This window comes from Dipodomys merriami, unplaced genomic scaffold (assembly GCF_024711535.1).
Source record: "Dipodomys merriami isolate MVZ:Mamm:240054 unplaced genomic scaffold, mDipMer1.0.p SCAF_13, whole genome shotgun sequence".
In the NCBI taxonomy this organism is placed as follows: domain Eukaryota; kingdom Metazoa; phylum Chordata; class Mammalia; order Rodentia; family Heteromyidae; genus Dipodomys; species Dipodomys merriami.
Window position 1 is genome coordinate 4,967,223 of NW_027202604.1, and position 18,490 is coordinate 4,985,712.

The 18,490-nt window shown below is 48.6% G+C and overlaps 1 protein-coding gene across 1 annotated transcript; it reads right to left on the bottom strand.

Annotated features, from left to right (window-relative positions):
* Nucleotides 1-3,279: 3,279 nt before the first annotated feature.
* Nucleotides 3,280-17,389, bottom strand: Itih3 (inter-alpha-trypsin inhibitor heavy chain 3). The gene is made up of 21 exons (XM_070018542.1): nucleotides 17,297-17,389; nucleotides 16,707-16,727; nucleotides 15,671-15,837; nucleotides 15,490-15,594; nucleotides 15,085-15,247; nucleotides 14,450-14,563; nucleotides 13,658-13,783; nucleotides 13,047-13,163; nucleotides 12,373-12,541; nucleotides 12,001-12,126; nucleotides 11,537-11,718; nucleotides 9,914-10,099; nucleotides 9,630-9,769; nucleotides 8,965-9,119; nucleotides 7,058-7,090; nucleotides 6,771-6,806; nucleotides 6,506-6,619; nucleotides 5,828-6,032; nucleotides 4,485-4,657; nucleotides 4,209-4,320; nucleotides 3,280-3,529 (listed from the first exon to the last, which is right to left on the bottom strand). The coding sequence occupies exons 1-21, from the start codon at nucleotides 17,387-17,389 to the stop codon at nucleotides 3,400-3,402; spliced, it is 2,667 nt and encodes an 888-aa protein (XP_069874643.1). The 3' UTR covers nucleotides 3,280-3,399.
* Between the last annotated feature and the right edge of the window lie 1,101 nt (nucleotides 17,390-18,490).

The window sequence follows — 18,490 nt, forward strand, 5'->3', positions numbered from 1 at the left end:
TAGGTAACAGAACAAGTGAAATGGAAAATATAATATCAAGAGTTGAGGATAAAACAGAGGAGCTAGAACAGAGTCAAGGTATGGGAAAAACCCTCAGAACTTACCAAAGGAAATTCAAGGATTGACAGGCTCAGCCAAGAAATCAAATCTAAGCATAATTGGGATCAGTGAGGGGGGAAGGATTTAATAGCAGAGGCATGAAAAACCTATTCAGTAAAATAATAACAGAAAATTTCCCCCATCTTAAGAAAGAAAAATGTGGGGCTGGGAAGGTGGCTTATTGGTAGAGTGCTTGCCTTGCATGCCTGAGGCCCTGGGTTTGATTCCTCAGCACCACATAAGCAAAAAGAAAAAAAGCCAGGAGTGGCACTGTGGCTCAAGTGGTAGAGCACTAGCCTTGAGCTGAAGAGCTGAGGGACAGCACCCAGGCCCAGAGTTCAGGCCCCACGACCAGACCCCCCCAAAAACAATTTTTTTTAAAAAGAAAAAAATCTTACCCACCTAACAGAAGCATATAGAACTCCTAGTAGACAAAATCCAAGAAGAAACAGTTCTAGACACATCATAGTAAAAACATTAGACATGAATAGCAAGGAATTGATTTTAAACACTACAAAATCAAAGAAGGAGGGCTGGGAAGGTGGCTCAGTGGTAGAGCGCTTGCCTTGCATGCATGAGGCCCTGGGTTCGATTCCTTAGCACCACATAAATAGAAAAAAGCCGGAAGTAGTGCTATGGCTCAAGTGGTAGAGTGCTAGCCTTGAGCTGAAGAGCTGAGGGACAGCGCCCAGGCCCAGAGTTCAGGCCCCATGACCAACAAAAAAAAAAAAATTCAAAGAAGGCAGAATCTCTGCAGTCCTCTCCACACAAATCCCCAATCCAAGCCATGAAGATCAACAACTGCCAACCCAAACTGGTGTACCCAGTGAAGCTATCACTTAAATTTGGTGGTGAAACTAAAGCCTTCCATGACAAACAAAAATTAATGGAATTCATACAAAGAATACTAAAGGGAAGAATACAATCTGAAGAAAACAATCAAAATCAAGGAAACATCAGACAAAAATCTCTAGAAGAGCCTGTGAAATTCTTACCTTTGATAAACCACCAGAAACCAAAAGTGGTGCTGTGGCTCAAGTGGTAGAGTACTCACCTTGAGCTGAAGAGCTGAGGGACAGCGCTAAGGCCCAGAGTTCAAGTCCCACAACCGACCAAAAAAAAAATGTTTTATGGACTTTCCTGCCAAGGCTGGCTTTGAACTGTGATCCTCAGATCTCAGCCTCCTGAGTAGCTAGGATTACAGGCATGAACCACCAGTACCTGGCTTCTGGGCAGGATTTTGTTTGGGGATCACCTCCTCCTTTCTTAGTCCCACTCTGCTCTGCTGCTAGGAGATGCCTTTTCACACTTAGGCAGGACAACTCTCCATTGCACACATGTAAATGTGGACCTCATGCTGACAGCTTATAGCACTCAACCCACTCAGGACCAGATGGAGCTGCACAGCCTGCTCTCTCTAAGGGATCCCTTCATAGGTTTGGACCTATTAGCCAATTTAACCCAGACCTCTGCTACATTCATCCTAGAGCCAGGAAAGGCCATCAGATTGGGAGGGCCATTCTAGTTCCCTCTCTAGTGCCCCCTCTCTAGATCATAAACAGCCATCAGACTGCAAGAGTGCCCCACAGGCTCCTGGGAGTTCCCTTCCCTTTAGTCCCCTCTCCATGTCCCAGACCAGTGTGAGCTCTAGAAAAGCCTAGTTTGGGCTCCAGCAGAAGGAAGTGGCTATGAGCCCTTTGCAGTGGGAGATACTGATAGAGACCACCCCTACTGACATTGAGGGCTCTACAATTTAATTCCATTCTCTTCCGTCCTTTGTGTGCCCCATGTTCTGTGATTTAGCAAATAATCCACTGCTCCTCCAGTAGGGTCTCCCCCCTCCCCTCCCAGCATGCTCCTAGCCCCTCAGGCAGAGTTATGCAGAGGCAAAGGATTGGGACAGAATATATCACATTTGAAGTTGGAAACAGCCAGTGTGTCTGGAGACTAGAAAACAAGGAGGAACATCTGGAAAGGAATGAGAAGAAGCTGGAGAGGTCAAAGAAGGCCTTTTGACTTGATCCCAAGATCAATAAATAGGAGATGACACCCGTAGGGTGCTCTGTGGGAAGCTCACTGAGAGGTAGGAGAGGTGGCAATGAGACCCAGGTAAGGCAACTGCAGCCATCCAAGCTAGAATGCTTCTCCAGGAACCTCCCTCTGCCTTGTTATCTCACCCCAGGCTCACTGGTAGGGAAGCCAATGGTCATCATGAAGTGATGGGAGGATCCCAGGAAGACCTGGCCCAGCTGAAGGCAGGGATCCATGAAAAAAGGACTGGATTACTATTTGTGTGTCCCATATCCTGGCCTACGATATTGTGTTAATTTGGTAACCCAAGGGAAGGATAGATGGGTGACTGGGTAGGTGGTAAATGGGGGGAATGATAAGAGGCACAGATTGGTGGTAGAATAGATGAATGGGTAATAGATGTATGGCTGGAAGGATAGTGAATGGATAATTTGGATCTGGAATGGCCCTCAAAAGCCATGTGTTCAAAGCTTAGTTGCCAGACTATGGCACTACTGAGAAGTGATTGGTCCTTTAGGAGGTGGGATCTAGAGGAAGGATGTTAGTCACTGGAGACCATGCCCTTCCTTTTATTCTTTTTGCTTCTTTTTGGTCACTACAATAACAGAAGCAAACCTCCACAATGCAGTCTCAACATGATGTACTGTGCAATCATAAGCCTAAAGTGATGGCACCAAGCCATTTTAGGTTTAAGACTAAACCTAAAGTCATGAGTCAAAATAAATCTCTTTTCTAAGTTGATATTTCTTGTTTCTTGTTATGGAACAAAAAGCTTACTCACATAGGTGGACAGGTTGAGGGATAGATGACACTATGTTTGCCAGGGAGTACTTTCTACTTGTGACAGTCCTGATAGGAGCTGTGCCCCCTTACTTAAAAAAAAAAAAGACATTACTGGACTCTGAAATGCACTCAACCCTTCTTGACTTTCCAGAGCTTCTTGTTCCAGAGCTGATAGTAGAATTTTTTCCTTTCAAAAGTCATATATCTTACTCTGAAGTGTTGCTCCAACCAACTCACACTCTCAGCTGTATCAGCTGTATCACCTATGAAGTTGCCTTCCTATCAGCTGTCACTCATTTGAAGTGCTGCCAAACTGTGCCTGTTCTTTGGAGCAGTGGCTCATGAAGGCATGCAGAGGCTAGCAGCTATCTGGTTTCCATATTAGGCTTTATTGTCCCAGTCCCTCCCATAGGCCCCATTCTGTGCCCCTATTCCAGATGCCCCATGGACTGGGCCTTCTGTCTCAACAGGAGCGGATATATTTGCTTAGAACAAACTGGGGACAATATAGTCAGTGTGGACACCATCAATCAATCCTTCCCCATTGTTGTGGACAAACCAGCACATAACCTTGGTACCAACACTGGCATCCATTCTGTAGTCTTTCTGGGAACCCCTAAGAAAAAGAGAGAGAGAGAAACTATAATGTGCATGGCAAGCAAGATGGCTATAATGGGACTGGGTTTGTGGCTCAACTGGCAGAGTGCCTAGCAGGTGCTAGGCCTTGAGTTTAATCCCCCAATATCAAGATGGGGGAATGGCTACAGTGGCCATGGGCTTAAGGTTGAAGAAAGGTGAAGTTGGAAATTCTTGAACTCTGGGCCCGGGACCTGTCCCTGAGTTTATGCCCAAGGCTCGTGCTCTATCACTTCCAGCTTTTTCTGAGTAGTTTACTGGAAGTAAGAGTCCGATGGACTTTCCTGCCCACACTGGCTTCAAACTATGATCCTCAAAACAGCCTCCTGAGTAGCTTGGATTACAAGCATGAGCCACCAGCACCCAGTGAAAATTCGTCTTTTCTCCTTTTTGTGCTAAGAATAAAAACCTACCACTAAGCAGTAACCCCAGCTACAGAAACAGGAAATTTCAAAAGCCTAGAATTCTTAGGTCAAGAATAAGGTGACATGATTGCTCCTTATAGAGAGCCAAGTATGGGCTTTTCCTTGATTAGGAGGGACAAAACCTCAAAGAGAAACAAGGATACCTCACAGAAAAGAAGAGCCCACCAGGCAGTGTACCAGAACAGAGAGGGCTTTTTTTCCCTGTCTAATTGCTGGACAAAGGTGCATCCTCACCTTGTGACTGTCAGCCTATGGTTCTTCACCAACATTGTGGCATCCGGCTTCGTAGGGTCGGAGCCTGGGCGGATGTCAGACACTTCAAAGTCAAGGGGGTGAAAGAATTGCCCTGGGAATGAAAATATCCACACTGTCAGCCCCTGCCTATTGCCATGAGTAACATGGTCACTAGGATTTCAGGGTTTGTGCAAAGGCTGCATTGCGTATGTGAGCAGGAGTGTGTTTCCTATGCTGCTTTGTAGCTAAACAGCCTGCAGTCTGAACATTGCATACCCAGAAGCCCATGCGTCTGTGCTGACATCCGATGACTGTCCACCATGTAGAATCCTAGAAAGTCTTGGTGAACTGGATGTTTCTTCCATACTTGGTGTAGGATGACTACAAAGGTAACTCCTTCTCCAAAGGAGACTACCATGTCCTTCTTCCTGTTGATTGATACGGACAGCCTAGAAGAAAAGAGGACGTATTGGCTGTAGGGTCCCAGGGACTGTGATTAAGGGCTTCTAGCAAAGCCTACTGGGCATATGGCACCTGAGAGCACACAGATTTCTGAGGAATAGTGTTGGAAACAAGGCAAATCATGTAGGTTGTTTATGCCCTCCACCGAGTGGACCTAATTGCCTCTAAGAAGGAAAGAGGGCATGGGGCCAAGACCAGGCCATTAACTTTGTATGACCTCGGATAGATTTTGGACCTCAGTGGGAGTAGTAGTCCTGTTCTGCCTCTTGGATTCCAAAGACAAAGGAAAAGCTAGGAGCTAGGGAGTTTCAGAACAGAGGAGTTTAGGTAGAAAGATAGTTGTTATTGTCACTGAATGCTTTCTTGCTTCATTTCCCAGGTTAGCCTTCAATTTATGGGATCTCCTCGGCCTCCTGAGTACTGAAAGTTCAGCTTGATGCCACCACATCTGGCTTCAATCTAATGTTTTCAGCTCTCTCCTCAAAGTGATTCCTATTAACTGTCCAGAAAGCTGAGTAACACAAATGGACAGATTATAGGATGGAATCATCCATCCCTTATCCCCATTTAGATTCTGGCTGTGTGTGTGTGTGTGTGTGTGTGTGTGTGTGTGTGTGTGTGTGTGTGTGTGTGTGTGTGTGTGTGTGTGTGTGTGTGTGTGTGTGTGTGTGTGTGTGTGTGTGTGTGTGTGTGTGTGTGTGTGATCCATCCCTTATCCCCATTTAGATTCTGGCTCTCTGTGTGTGTGGGGGGGGGGGTGTGGGTGTGGGTGTGTGAATACTGGGGCTTGAACTCAAAAGCTTTATGCTTCAGCTTTTTCACTCACAGCTCTATCACCTGAGCCACACTGCCTCCAGTTCTGCCTTTTTGCTGGCTAATTAGAGATGAGTCTCTCAGGCATGTCTACCTTGACTGGCTTTGAACTTTGAGCTTCATATCTCAGCCTCCTGAGTAGCTAGATTTATAGGCATGAGCCACCAGCACCCAGTTTAAAGTCTGGCTCTTGAAATGGGATCCAGTTTGACTGGGGCCTACTGTGATCACCCTCCCCTGGTATTAAACTCCCAGTCTCTCCTATAAACCTGCAGATATTCTGTGCTGGGATTAGTTCAAGCCCTTCTAGTTTCTATGTCCTTTAGAGACACAAAGGACCTTACCCATCCTGTGTGACCATGACTGTGTCCAGCCAGCTGAAAATACTTGCTGCCACCCCATTCCACAGCGTAATCTTCTCTGTGGTCACCTCCATCCGGAAATCCATCTGAGTATTGGTAATGCCCAGTTTCCCAAAGTAAGTCTTCCTGGTCTTGGAATCAGTGCTGCTTCCCTTGTCTCCAATGATCTGCCCATTAACTGTGAGACCTGCCAGAGGGATGAGCGGGGAGAGAGACCAATGAAGTCCTCTGAGTCTAGGCTTCCTTGAGAGATCTGCCTTCCTTTTATCCACACCTGCCGTATGGAGCAAAATGGGGTCCCAAGGAAAGAGCCAGGTGTCAGCCCTGTTGGCTGTAGACACTTCAGGCCTAGATATAGTTGGGTTATGTTAGGGCATGGTAGACCTGCCCCCTGCCTGCGCCAAGGAGTGTCGCTCAGAAGACAAAGTGCTCCATACACAGGCTAGGTCCTCCCCTCTGCCCTCTGAGTCTTCCCCTCCTCTCCTAACACTCAGGACATAGTGATTCTGGCTCTCAGTGCCCCACCCCACCACTGCTGCCCACAGAGTGCTCTGCATATGGAGATGAATCTGTTTCTGGACAGAGTGAGGAGCACCAGACCCCTGAACCCTCCCAGGGACTTCTGTTCCCCCAAGAATGCCCCCTAGCCACAGCTCACACCTGTTACTGGGTCCTGAATGATGCGCAACACTGTGCCTGGATCTTCATCAATGTTGAAGCAGATGGCATCCCCTTTCTCTGGAACTTGGATGATGAAGTGGGGATCGCCATCCACTGAGGGCACATCAGAGAAGGGGCTGATACTCAGAGCTTCTTCTGTACCAAGGACTTCCCCTGGCCTCCTGGCCCTATAGGAGGAACTCTTGGACAGGCAGTGCTGTACCTGGGGCCCTGAGTCCTGAACTGGGAGGAGCCATGGACTTACCATAGTGGTATGTGTTTTGAGGAGGCTGGTAGCTGGCTGTGGAGTAAAGGGAGAAGAATTCAGCCAGCAAGCCCTTCTGGGGATGGCTGAGACCTCCACCCAGATTTGACTCATGATCCTTCTTGCTTCCTACTGCTCTCATACCCTTATACTGCCTCCAGAACCCCCAGCCTTCTCAGGACACCAGATCCATCTGCCTGACACAGGAAAGACCACAAACTAGGGTGGGACTGGACCGAGCTCCAGAGAGGAGGCAAAGAGAGTTGTGGCAATCATTGTGTACTTACTCAGGTAGGCCTTGGAGGAGGTCACTGAAGTAGCTAAAAAGAAACCAAAGTGCTATGGTTAGAGAGTCTAGGAGGTCCCTCTACCCCCTGTGCCTTCTGCTTGCCCTGAGGCCATTGGTCCTAGGAGGGCTCTCACACTGGAGACACAAAATATTGGGATGTGACTCCAAGATTCAGTCTTTAGAAGAGGGACATGCCCAGGAAACTCCTTTATAAGGCTAGTGGTAATCGGTGTATCTAGTTGATGCTGGGAGCCCAACATTTTGATGTGACTAAGCCATCCAGTCACTAGCTTCTCCTTCATGGGAATTGATCACAGCAGACATGTTCAGATCTCTGGACTCACCAGCCCCTTACTTAGGCTAGATTGAGGCCCACAGTTGCCTGTTGTTCTTTGGTAGTAAGACACCTAACACCCATAACCCATATATAATACATATGTGCATACACACACCCCACACCACTGACTGCGTTTGAAAGGGGTGTTCTGAGGGAAAAGGGTTGGCCCAATTCACATGTGCTTCTCATGTAGGTGAAGGTGGGATGGGCTGGCAGGTGCCAGGGAAGCCTGCCTGGTGGCAGTTGGATGACAGTGGGTAATGATACAATTTTATGGTGATTGGTGTCAAACATTTTGATCCCAGTGATTTCTAGGATAGGTTCTTAGCCCAGGCTGCTTAGGCCTAAGCGCAAATCAACTACCTGCTGAGTCCTTAAGTAAATGGATTTAGCTTGTTCCTGCCTCAGTTCCCTCACTGTAAAATGGGAATCATAAAAGACTCTCTTGGATGGTTGCTGTGGGGTTTAAAATAAGTGCCCTCACATGGGGCTGAGAAGGTGGCTCAGTGGTAGAGCGCTTGCCTTGCATTGCATGAGGCCCTGGGTTCGATTCCTCAGCACCACATAAGAAAAAAAGCCAGAAGTGGCGCTGTGGCTCAAGTGGTAGAGCGCTAGCCTTGAGCTGAAGAGCTGAGGGACAGCGCCCAGGCCCAGAGTTCAGGCCCCACTACCGGACCCCCCAAAATAAGTGCCTCACAGATAATCATTTCTTTTTGCAGGCCAAAGGATACTGTCATACTGATTGTCCCTCCTTGGACAGGGAAAGACCTCTTCCAAGCAACTGATGAGTACTCAGGCTCAGAGAGTCATGTAGCCCATTTTGGGCAGTAACAGAGCTAGACCCAAGTCCAGATGTGTTGAGCTCCCCTTGTCCCCACTTTGGTGACCCCTGCAGGCTTGGAAATGCCCCCTCAGTTCTGTTCCATCGTTCTCCCACAATGCCCAGTTGGCCTCTCTCTGCAGCTTAACTTCTGTACCTGGAAGGAAGGAAGGAAGAGGAAAAGTAGGTTAGAAGACATAGGTCACTAGTCAGGAATATTGTAGCCAATGAGAGTGGCCCAAGCAGGGCTCAGAGCCTGCTGCCTGGACCAGTTCTTCACCTCCCATGCCTCTTTGTGTCCAACTCCCCCTACCCCCCCCCCTGCACAACCAGGCATTGAGACCCTCTCCCCTTGCTGAGTACAATCTGGAGGCCTGGTTATACAGACTTGGTCTCTGTGTCCAGCTCTCAAGGTACCCAGTAGACTTCTCCAGGCATAACTTTCAGTTGGAAGTGCTTCTTCTTGCCTAACAAAACCCTTCTGATATTGCAACTAAAATCACTTCCTTAAAATGACCTTCAAGAGTGTACCATATGAGCCCATCTTCCCTGAGGGACTCCAGAGGTTCCTGTTCACCCTACACCCCAATCATTGCTGACTGTCTCACTGCTGGCACGCTCCCTTCCCTATCCTTTGGCCAACTTTCCATCTAATGCTCTTGGACATGTCCCGCTTCCCGAGGTGTGGTCTCCCCAGCCTGGCCACCTGCTCTGCTGGGCACCCAAGGCTCAGTGTCTCTATTCCCACCTTCCCCAGGCTTGTCTGCAATGGCTGTCTGATCCTCATTGTCCTCAGGCTTGGTCACCACCATCGATGTCAGTGGAGTCACAAAGTGGTACTTGAGAGACAGTTCCAGGGCCTGAGCTGTGAGGTTCTCCTTCTCATCACCATGGGCCTTCTTGCTGTGAGGATAGACTGCTCAAAGAGAGTTTACACAAAACATCCCTGCCCTGCCCTCCCTGTACTGGCTTCTGAAACAATACAAGATCCCTAGCGGTAGCTTCTTGTTGCTGGGGCTCCACTGGATCACCACCAGCTCCCTGGGACATATAGATAAACCCTGTTTTCTCTCTGGCCTTATTTCCCCCACCTCTAGAATATAAAGAGCTTGAAATGGATGTTCAACAATTGTTTGTGATAGTATCTGGTGTGCCTGGTGCCCAGCATGTGCCAGATTCTATGCTGGGAGCTTTTCTGTATTGGGATACAGATAAACATTTCTTTGGCTGAGCCAAGAACATAGTAGAGCAGTAAGGATGGGTGTGGAGGTTCCCTTCCCTTGGGTGTGGCCGAGCCTTATTCCCCTTGGCTTCCCTCAGAGCACACTAGCACAAAGGCAGGTACAGGTGTGGTGCTGGCAGAGCCAGGTACCCAGGGTAAAGCCCTGCAATGTAAGAGGTGAGCCAGGTTACCTTTTCTCCAGTAGCTGCTCAATGGTGAGATAGGCCCAGAGCCTTTCAATGTAGTTCCCAAAAATGTAGTCTTGTTCCTTCAAGGCCTCCTCCATCTCCTTCATATCCACCTCCTCTGTGAAGGTCAGGTCATTGATAGCCTAGGCAGAAGTGGGGACAGACAATGGTTAGAGTCTGGGTCTCGGTGGGCCAGAATCAGGGGCTGCCACTACTGGACCATCATGATGCCTGAAGGTTAGGGCTTATTAGGCTGACTTTTCATTCCCCAGGCCCAGTTCTCTTACCCCATGGCCCTTCACATCTGCCTTAAAGCTGTTAATATTCTCATCCACCAGACGTCCAGCTACCACGATTTCAGAGCCATCATAGAAGTGATGGTAACTGTTCTGGGTGAGGTCCAGTATGGCATTCTCAGGATATTCCACCTCCACGCCTGTCAGCAGTGGGTTAGCCACCTCATCATAGAAGCCCTAGAGTTCAGATTAGAGATCTGGTCATCTGCCAGGACAAGCATGGAGAAGCCCAGAGTGGGTCAGTCCCACAAAGGCTACAGTCTAGCATCCAAAGCCCTCGGGTCTGGGTAGTACTTCGTCCTGACTCTTCAGCACAGCCCTAACTGTGCCCTTCATTCTAGGGAAGTTTTTCCTGACCTATCTCTGTAGGAAGACTATAATAAGACAGAGTTCTTGGCAGAGTTCTATAAAAATATTTGAGAAATGATTGTTGAAGTAACAAGAAGAAGAAAAGAAAGGGATAAAAATCCTGGGGATCTGAGTTGGACAGAGAGGAGGAAGGCATAAGGGCCCACTTGCAGAGGTGGAGATACTGTTTCCTGTCTAGGGAAACAGATCAAAAGAAGGAGCTGGGAAGGTGGCTCAGTGGTAGAGCGCTAGCCTTGAGCTGAAGAGCTGAGGGACAGCACTCAGACCCAGAGTTCAGGCCCCACGACCGGATCTCCCCTCCCCCCCAAAAAAAGATCAAAAGAACAGGCACATTTAAGTTTTAATATCAGCTTTTTAAAAAGCTTTTTTTTTTTTTTTTTGTCCTGAGGCTTGAATCTGGACCTGGGTGCTGGTCCTGCACTCCTTTTTGCTCAAGACTAGCACTCTACCCCTTGAGCTGTGGTTAATTAGAGATAAGAGTCTCACAGACTTTCCTGCCTGGGCTGGCTTTGAACCATGGTCCTCAGATCTCAGCCGCCTGAGTAGCTAGTATTACAGCATGAGCCACTGGCACCCCCCCCAAAAAAACAAAATTTTTTAAGTATAAATATGTCTGTTATGGGCTGAATTGTGTACTGCATTCCTAAAGTGTCTGTTGTTGTCCTAATCCTCAGTTCCTCCAAGTGTGACCTTATTTGGAGATAGAATTTTTACAAAGATAATCCAGTGAGGTCATTAAGGTAAGCCCTGATCCAGTATGACTTGTAGCCTTGTATAAGAGGGAAGAATACAGTCACACAATGAGGAATGACAGACGGCAGGGAGAAGATGCCATGGACAAGCCAAGAAGGTCCCCACCCTCAGAGGGGAACCCACCAACATCTTGATCTTGAACTTGGACTTGCAACCTCCAGAATTGTGAGACAGTGATTCCTGTTATTTAACCCACCCAGTAATGTGGCAGAATTCGTAAACTAATTCAATATCTTATGCAATATTGCTTATAAGGATTTCATATTTATCTAACTGTCATGTACTTAACCCTGGCAACCCTACCGAGGAAACAAGTCTGTTCTGTGTAGTACAAGGACTAAATCATAACAAGAGGCAGCCAGAGGTAGATTTCCACTCTAAGTCTTTCGAAACCCCAAATCTTTCTAATGCCTCAAGCTATTACACAATGGGCTAGCTGCCTGAAGAAGCAGCGAGCTCCTCATTCCTGGAAGTGCACAGGGCCAGGTGTACCTGCAACTGCAAGTGGGCATCAGAGTCTTCATAAATACGCCGAGCAAGTCCACGGTTCTCCAGGGCCATATTCTCCAGGAAATTATAGTTCAAGTTGTTGCCAAAGCCCAGGTTATACAAGGGGAATTTGCCTCCAATAGCGTTCCGTACATTCTCCTGGATCTTTTCAGGTCTGCTCTCTCCTACAGAAGAGCAGGGAGTATTTGTGCTGGGGACTGTCTAGGGAAGTCCAACTCCTGCACATGCACAGCTGGTGGAGTTGGCACCAAGCTCTTGCCAGGGCAGATAGTACAGATTGTTAGTGGAGGCAGAGGGCAGGACCCTGTCCGGAAGGGGCTCACAGGAAGTAGGACCCTCTGGGAAGAACTGCTTGAAATCTTGCAGTGAGCCAGCTTCAGAGCTAGGAAGGCAGCCAGGGTAGCAACCAGACCCCCAGCGTGGTTCAGAACTGCCTCCCCACTCACCGACATTAGCATCACCATCAGTCAACATGATGAGAATGGAGGTGCTCCGCTCAGGGACAAGGTGTTCTTCCTGGGCTGTGTTCAGCATACTGATACCTCTCAGCAGTCCATCATTGATGTTGGTCACTGTGACAGAGACAGAAAGGCAGCACTGTGGGAGGGGGTCCTCAGGATATAAGGATGCCAGAGTAGACAACAGGTCTTGCTCATGTGCCTAAGTCCCCATCTGCCTGTATTTGCTAGTGTGTACATATGTATAGAACTGGCACATAATTGAATGATGTACACTCTGTCCCAAAGAAGGAGGGAGACAGGCTGCCTGTGGAGAGGGGGTGACTGAAGGGTAGTGTCTGCTCTTCCCTCTGTTCTTACTTCCCTGGTCACGAATGTTCTTCACAAATGTCTTGGCCTCCTTCAGGTTCTCTGGAGTGGCTTGGATTAAGTGGTCTTTCCAAGTGGTCACATCTCCACTGAACAGGATGAAATTCAAGAAGTCTTCCTCTCTCATATCCTCTAAGATTTTGAGAAGGGCATCCTTGGTCTAAGGATAATATGGACAAGAACCTGAGAGCCAAAGCAGCAGCAGGTCAAGTCTCTTTCCCACCTAGGCTGGCAACAGGGGCTCTGCTGGTCTCCTCAAGCAGACCAGTGCTGCCTGAGACTCTCTACAAAAGTGGGAAGACACTTTGATCCTTCTGATGCCTTGTTCGCTTCCTCCTCTTTCACCAGAAATACCAGCATTTTCAGTGTGGGGAAAAAAAAATCCATGCCAGGCATGGTGGCTCACGTCTGCAATCCTAGCTACTCAGGAGGCTGAGATCTAAGGGTCGAGGTTCAAAGCCAGCCCAGGCAGGACAGGCCGTGAGACTCTCATCTCCAATTAGCCACTCAGAAAACTGGAAGTGGCACTGTGGCTCAAGTGGTAAGAGTGCTAGCCTTGAGCTGAAGAGCTGAGGGACAGCACCCAGGCCCAGAGTTCAAGCCCCACAACTAACAAAAAAAGAAAATCCCCTCCTCCCCACAGTCCCCAACCCCCACAAAGCTACCTGTGTTAATTTTCGACCATACATGGAGCCACTGACATCAATCACAAAGACCACATTCTTTGGCACCACTGGAAGGCCTTCAGGTGCAAAGAAGTGCACAAAGTAGCCATTGACCACCTGCAAAGGGAGGAGAGAGATGGGGACCATGGTCTCTTTAGCAATACCAGGTGGGCTTCTCTTTCAGGGAGAAGCCACACATTCATTCATTCATTCATTCATTTTGTGCCATACTGAGACTTGAACCCAGGGCTTTACTCTCTCTCACTTGGCTTTTTCCACTCAAGTGACTTTCTACCACTTGAGCCACCCTTCACATCTGGCTTTTGGCTGGTTAATTGGATATAAGCATCTCATGACTTTTCTGTCTTCACTGGTTTCAAATCATGATCCTCAGGTCTGAGCCTCCTGAGTAGCTAGGATTACAGGTGTGGGCCACCAGCGCCTGACTTAGACATTTATTTAACACACAACAAGGTGCTGTGCAAAAGTAGAGAAACAGCTTGGGTTGAAGATTGAGGAGGGTAGTACAAGGTACAGCTGTAGCCCCTTCAGACACCATCCTGCTTCCCACTAATGGTGGTGATTTGTCTGTCTTTACCATTGGTGGTTACCTGCACATTGGCTGGAGACTCTCTGTTCACATCATAGGTGATGGTGAAATCTCCATTGAGAAGGGAATCTGTACAAGATGGGCATGAGCGTTGTTGGTCTAAGCTGGGTTTGAAGGATACATGGCCCTGAGGAATGGAGATTGGAGACCTTGTTCAGTTTGGCTGCCCACTGGCAGACAGTCCTAGAAAGTCCTCACATTGAGGAGCACTTAAGTACACAGAGCCTGGCCCACTATGCTGTAGGATGTCAGAGCCTGGTGGACATACCTGCTCATCATGTTCTCTCTTTCTGAACATCTTTTATCCTGCATGATCATGATCTTCTAGCTCAGCACTGGAAGCTACTTAGAGAAGTGATCCTTGCCTCATGTAAGCAAACTTCACATTGGGCTTTTGCAAACTGGAGTACTGGTGTCAGAAGGGAGAAGGGTGGGAGTGGTAGGGACCCTAGTGTAGGGTTGCTGCCCTGTAGAAGTCAGTAGCTTGTAGTGTGTGCTCCATGCTGGAGCTCAGTCTGGATCTGAGTTCAGTCTCCTTTATGAACAGGAACAGCAACCTCTGCCCTATCTACTGGGCTCTATCTGTTCCTTCCTATACAGTATATAAAACCTTTAAATCCTTTAGCAGGCCATCAGCATTCCCTGTCTTCATCATCCTCACTGCTGACTCTGGTGGCCAAATTCAAAAGTGTCAGGTGGAACCTGAGTCCCTCAGCCCCATACCTGTAAGCCTGTCCTGTTGCAGCCAATGCCCTTATCCCATACCCCCAGGTCCCTGAGGCATCTATACCACCTTTTTCCCTGAGAAAGACTTGGTGAGGGCACTGCCCAGGAGGTCATTGGTGATAAACGAGGCTGTGGCATCCAGCGTGCTAATACCCTGAGGTTCAAAGATGTGTGCATCAATCTGAAAAGGTCAAAACAAGGAGAAGGTTTTTGTCACTCAGGGAGAGTTCAGAGGCTCTGGGATAAAGACATATGGGCTCGTGATTACTCAGGGACCCCCTTGAACAATGCTGGGGGCCAAGCCTGCTGCCACCCACTAGGAAAGTGACCACAGAGACATTCTTCCCAAAGTGTTTCCACCATCTGCCACGTGTCCTAAGTTCAACCATTACAACATTCCCTTTGCCTTGCAGCTTTGGCAGAGGTAAAATGCCTATGACTTAGTTATAAAACATTAGAGGTACTTTAATGGTATTGCCCTAAGGGCCCAGTGGTCGGCTGAGTCCAGTTCAGCCTCCTGTCCTTGGCCCCCAGATGCTGTGGCTAAAGGCATTGTAATCACCCCCAAGCCCCCTCAAAGAAGTGGTAAGGCCAGAACTTTTAGATCCCAGGCCTTGCTCTGAGCTCTGCGACATAGGTCCTTCCCTGGGCCCCTCTACAGTTTCAGCAGGGGCTGCAGTAGTGGCAGGAGTGATTGGTTACCTCAAAGTGCGTGACTAGTTGCTTGGGCTGGATCTTGAGGAACATCTCGTACTTGCCCTTGTGCCTCTTCAGCAGCTCCTCATAGGTTAGCTCAAAGGTGACTTTGCTGCCTGCTGCCACATTAACGGAGACCGTGAATTTCTCCAGCTTCCGCCCCGAGGCCCTGGATGGTGTTTAAGTCAGTGTCTGCCCCCAAAGACTGCAGGAACTCACCCTTCTTCAACCCTGGGTTCAAGTTCTAGTTCTATAGTTAGTGAGTTCCCTCAGCATTCTGAGTCTCAGTTGCCTCAACTTCCAAATGAGAAAATGCAACCATTTTGCTATGTTAATCATAACAGCTATTGTTTGCCTCTCTGAAGATCTTTGCATCCCAGAGTTCTCCACAGACCTGAGGTCTACACTTACTTCACCAAACCAGCAGTCTTTCCCTGGGACACAGCCTTTTCATACTGCTTCTTGGCTGCTTCCTTCTCCTTGACATTCCCAGGGTAGGTGACACCATCAATGGTCCTGCGAGGAAAGACTTGTCACATTGGGCCAGCCCTCCGCTCCCAAGCTCAGAGCCAGTAGCTATGGTGGTACCTACAAGGTGAAATTGGTGATAAAGGCTGTCTTGGGCAGCTCCACATCAAAGGAAACTTCTTTGGCTTTATCTGCACGGTTCACGGCCCTTGTGGTGACAACATTGTGAGCAAAGCGAGAGGTCACCTTGCAACTGATCGTAGTACTGTAGATCTCAATGTCATCAACCACCTGTGAGAAAGGTGGGCAGGGATCATTGGGTGGTGACCAGCTGGACTCTGATCCTGGACAGCCAGCTCTCCAACCTGACAGGTTCTGAAGTCAGGGTCCCTTAGACCTCCTGGTAACTTATATTAGAAGCCTGGGCAATGTCCCCAGTTCCCACATTCCAATGATCTCCAACATTGCTCCTGATGTTTATTCTGCCTCCTTAACATGAATATGTTTATACATAGCTGCAGCCAATGATATATCATAAAAAGCCTGGATCTGATCCTGACCCCTCTCCCAAGTAAAGCCCTCCCACCATTCCCACATAGCCCCCAGAACAATCTTCCTCAGCTCCAAGATCTTCCAGGAAAGTCCTGTTTCTTCAGCCTGAGCTCTAGCCAGGCCCAAGGCCTTGCCCAGCTCTTCCTGGGCATCGTTCTTGCCACAACCTCTTTCCCTACCTACTCGGCTACTTCCTTTGTCCTTTGTAACTGTCCTACAAGAGACAAGTACTTCTTGAGCCAAAGGGAGTCTTTGGACACCTCTGGAGTCTGTATCCAACAGGGATGATAGAGACAACTAGATTAAGCAGGGGTAGTGACAGGGGGCACTTCATTGTGTTCTTAGCTTCACACACAGGGCCAAATACCTGCTGGTACTTGGCCAGTGTTGTGGAAAGTAAGGATGACTGATTGGAGCACTCCTGAGCTACTTCCTACATGATTTCATGGTGTTCTTTCCTGTGGATCTTGTGTCATAGGAGAGTCTGGCAGGCCATGGGGCCTGGCAGCTGTGGGACACCTGCCATTATGGCTCCCATGTTTAGTGATTAGGTAACCATCTTCATTTTTCCCTACTCCCTTGGCCCGGACTCCAGTGAAAGTTCTCACCCCTTCCGGGAGGCTCCGTTTCTGCAAAAACAAAGAAAAGCAGAGTTCAAGTGGCGAGCAAGGCCAGTATAACCTGAGAGCAGGTTCTGGGCTGCAGCCAGAACTCAGAGTGAGGGGCCTTGCCATGTACACACTCCTAGGGGTCTCCAGACACATGTCAGAGTAGGAAAGACTGAATAATTGGGGACACTGTGGTCCAGTTGGTCAGGTCTCCAGGTTACCCAGGAATTAAGGCAGGAAAAACAGGACTCAGAGCTCTCTCCATGACTTACAAACCCTTCTCCTTCTGACTTTCCTTGTACCCTTAGACTTTTAGAATACCCCTGCCCCCTACTACCATAATGACTCAGCTCAGCATTTTATAGAGGCCTCTGCACCTGTCTGAGACTTGAACCTTCATAGCCCTCAGTGAGACAAGAAATTCATGGTGAAACAATTGGATAGATGGGGGAAACTGGGGTCCAGGAGGTCTTAGAAGGTATAGTATAGGTCCTAGTCTGCCTTCACCCCACTCAGAGGACTTGCCCAGATTGGTGCCTTCTGCCCATTTACCCCCAGGTTCCTGATAGCAAAATGGGGGACAGACTTACCCCAAGTAGCCGGAAGGGACTTCTTGGAAAGCTGGAGGCTGCCAAATTAGGTAGCAGAGCCAACGCAAGACAGGACCACAAAGCTAACGCCATTGCTGAACACAGAGGCCTGGCTCACTCTCCTTATATGAGCCAGCCCAGTGTTTTCCAAGCAGGGTCAATGACCTGCAGCATGGGGCTGGAGCAGTGGAGGTGGGAAGCTGAGTGGAGGTAGAATAACAGCCTGGGTATGTGTGTATGGAGAAGCCCCTGTGAGTATTAACAATGTTGAGGCTTCACTCCTGACAGGCCAGGGACATGGAGGAAAGTAGAAACTATGCCAACAAGTGGACCCTAGGCTCCCTGGTGGGGGTAGGGGTTGTGAGTTGGAGGTGAGTTGTGTTTAGAGTGAAAGGCATCTCTGCATCATTGCCTCTTGCCCCTAGATCACAGCCCCGCCCCTGCCTACTAAAGGTATCCAGGGCACAGAGCTAGACCCTCATCTTCAGGTTGGATCTTTTGCTCATGGTTGAGCCTCATCCTCATTACCCTGCTAGAGCTGGCAGGGCCCCATGAGCAAGTCCTGCAGCCCAGCTCTCTCTGGGTTTTGGCTCCAACTTGCTTTTTTCTGGGTTTATTCTCCTCTGGCTACATGTGGCACCTCGTCCTTCCGCTGTCAGCCTACCTGGTCATTACTTTATGTTGAGCTTTCTGTCCTCAGGTCTGACGGACTCTTCTAGACCTAGAGTTCCTGGAGGCAATACCACTCCCAGGGCTCCCTCTGTGCTCCCAGGCCTCGGCCTCTTGGGGAGTAATTCCCCTAAATGTTTCTAGTAACAATGGTGCTCCAGTGCCCAGGGCAGTGGCAACTTTAGAGAAGGACCTAAACCTTAATGATTAAAAGTGCCTCCCAATAGGGATTGAGGCCTCTTGAGCCAAATCTGGACCCTGTTAATTCTTGGTGGCTTCTGAGCAGCTGTGATATGCCCATGGTTGTGGATGGTGCCGTGTGTGGGGCTGAAAACTCTCAGCCCAACTCTTGAGATGTTCAGAGAGTTGGTTGTAGAAAGCAGAACTTGTAAGGCAGTATTTCCACAGGATTTGGCCTAATGGCTGGAAGTGGCAAGAGCCACACAGCAATAATAGAGTTGATAAGTCAGCAAAAATGAAGTGACAGATGTCACTGTTGATAAGCAACTGCCTAGGCCCAGCTGG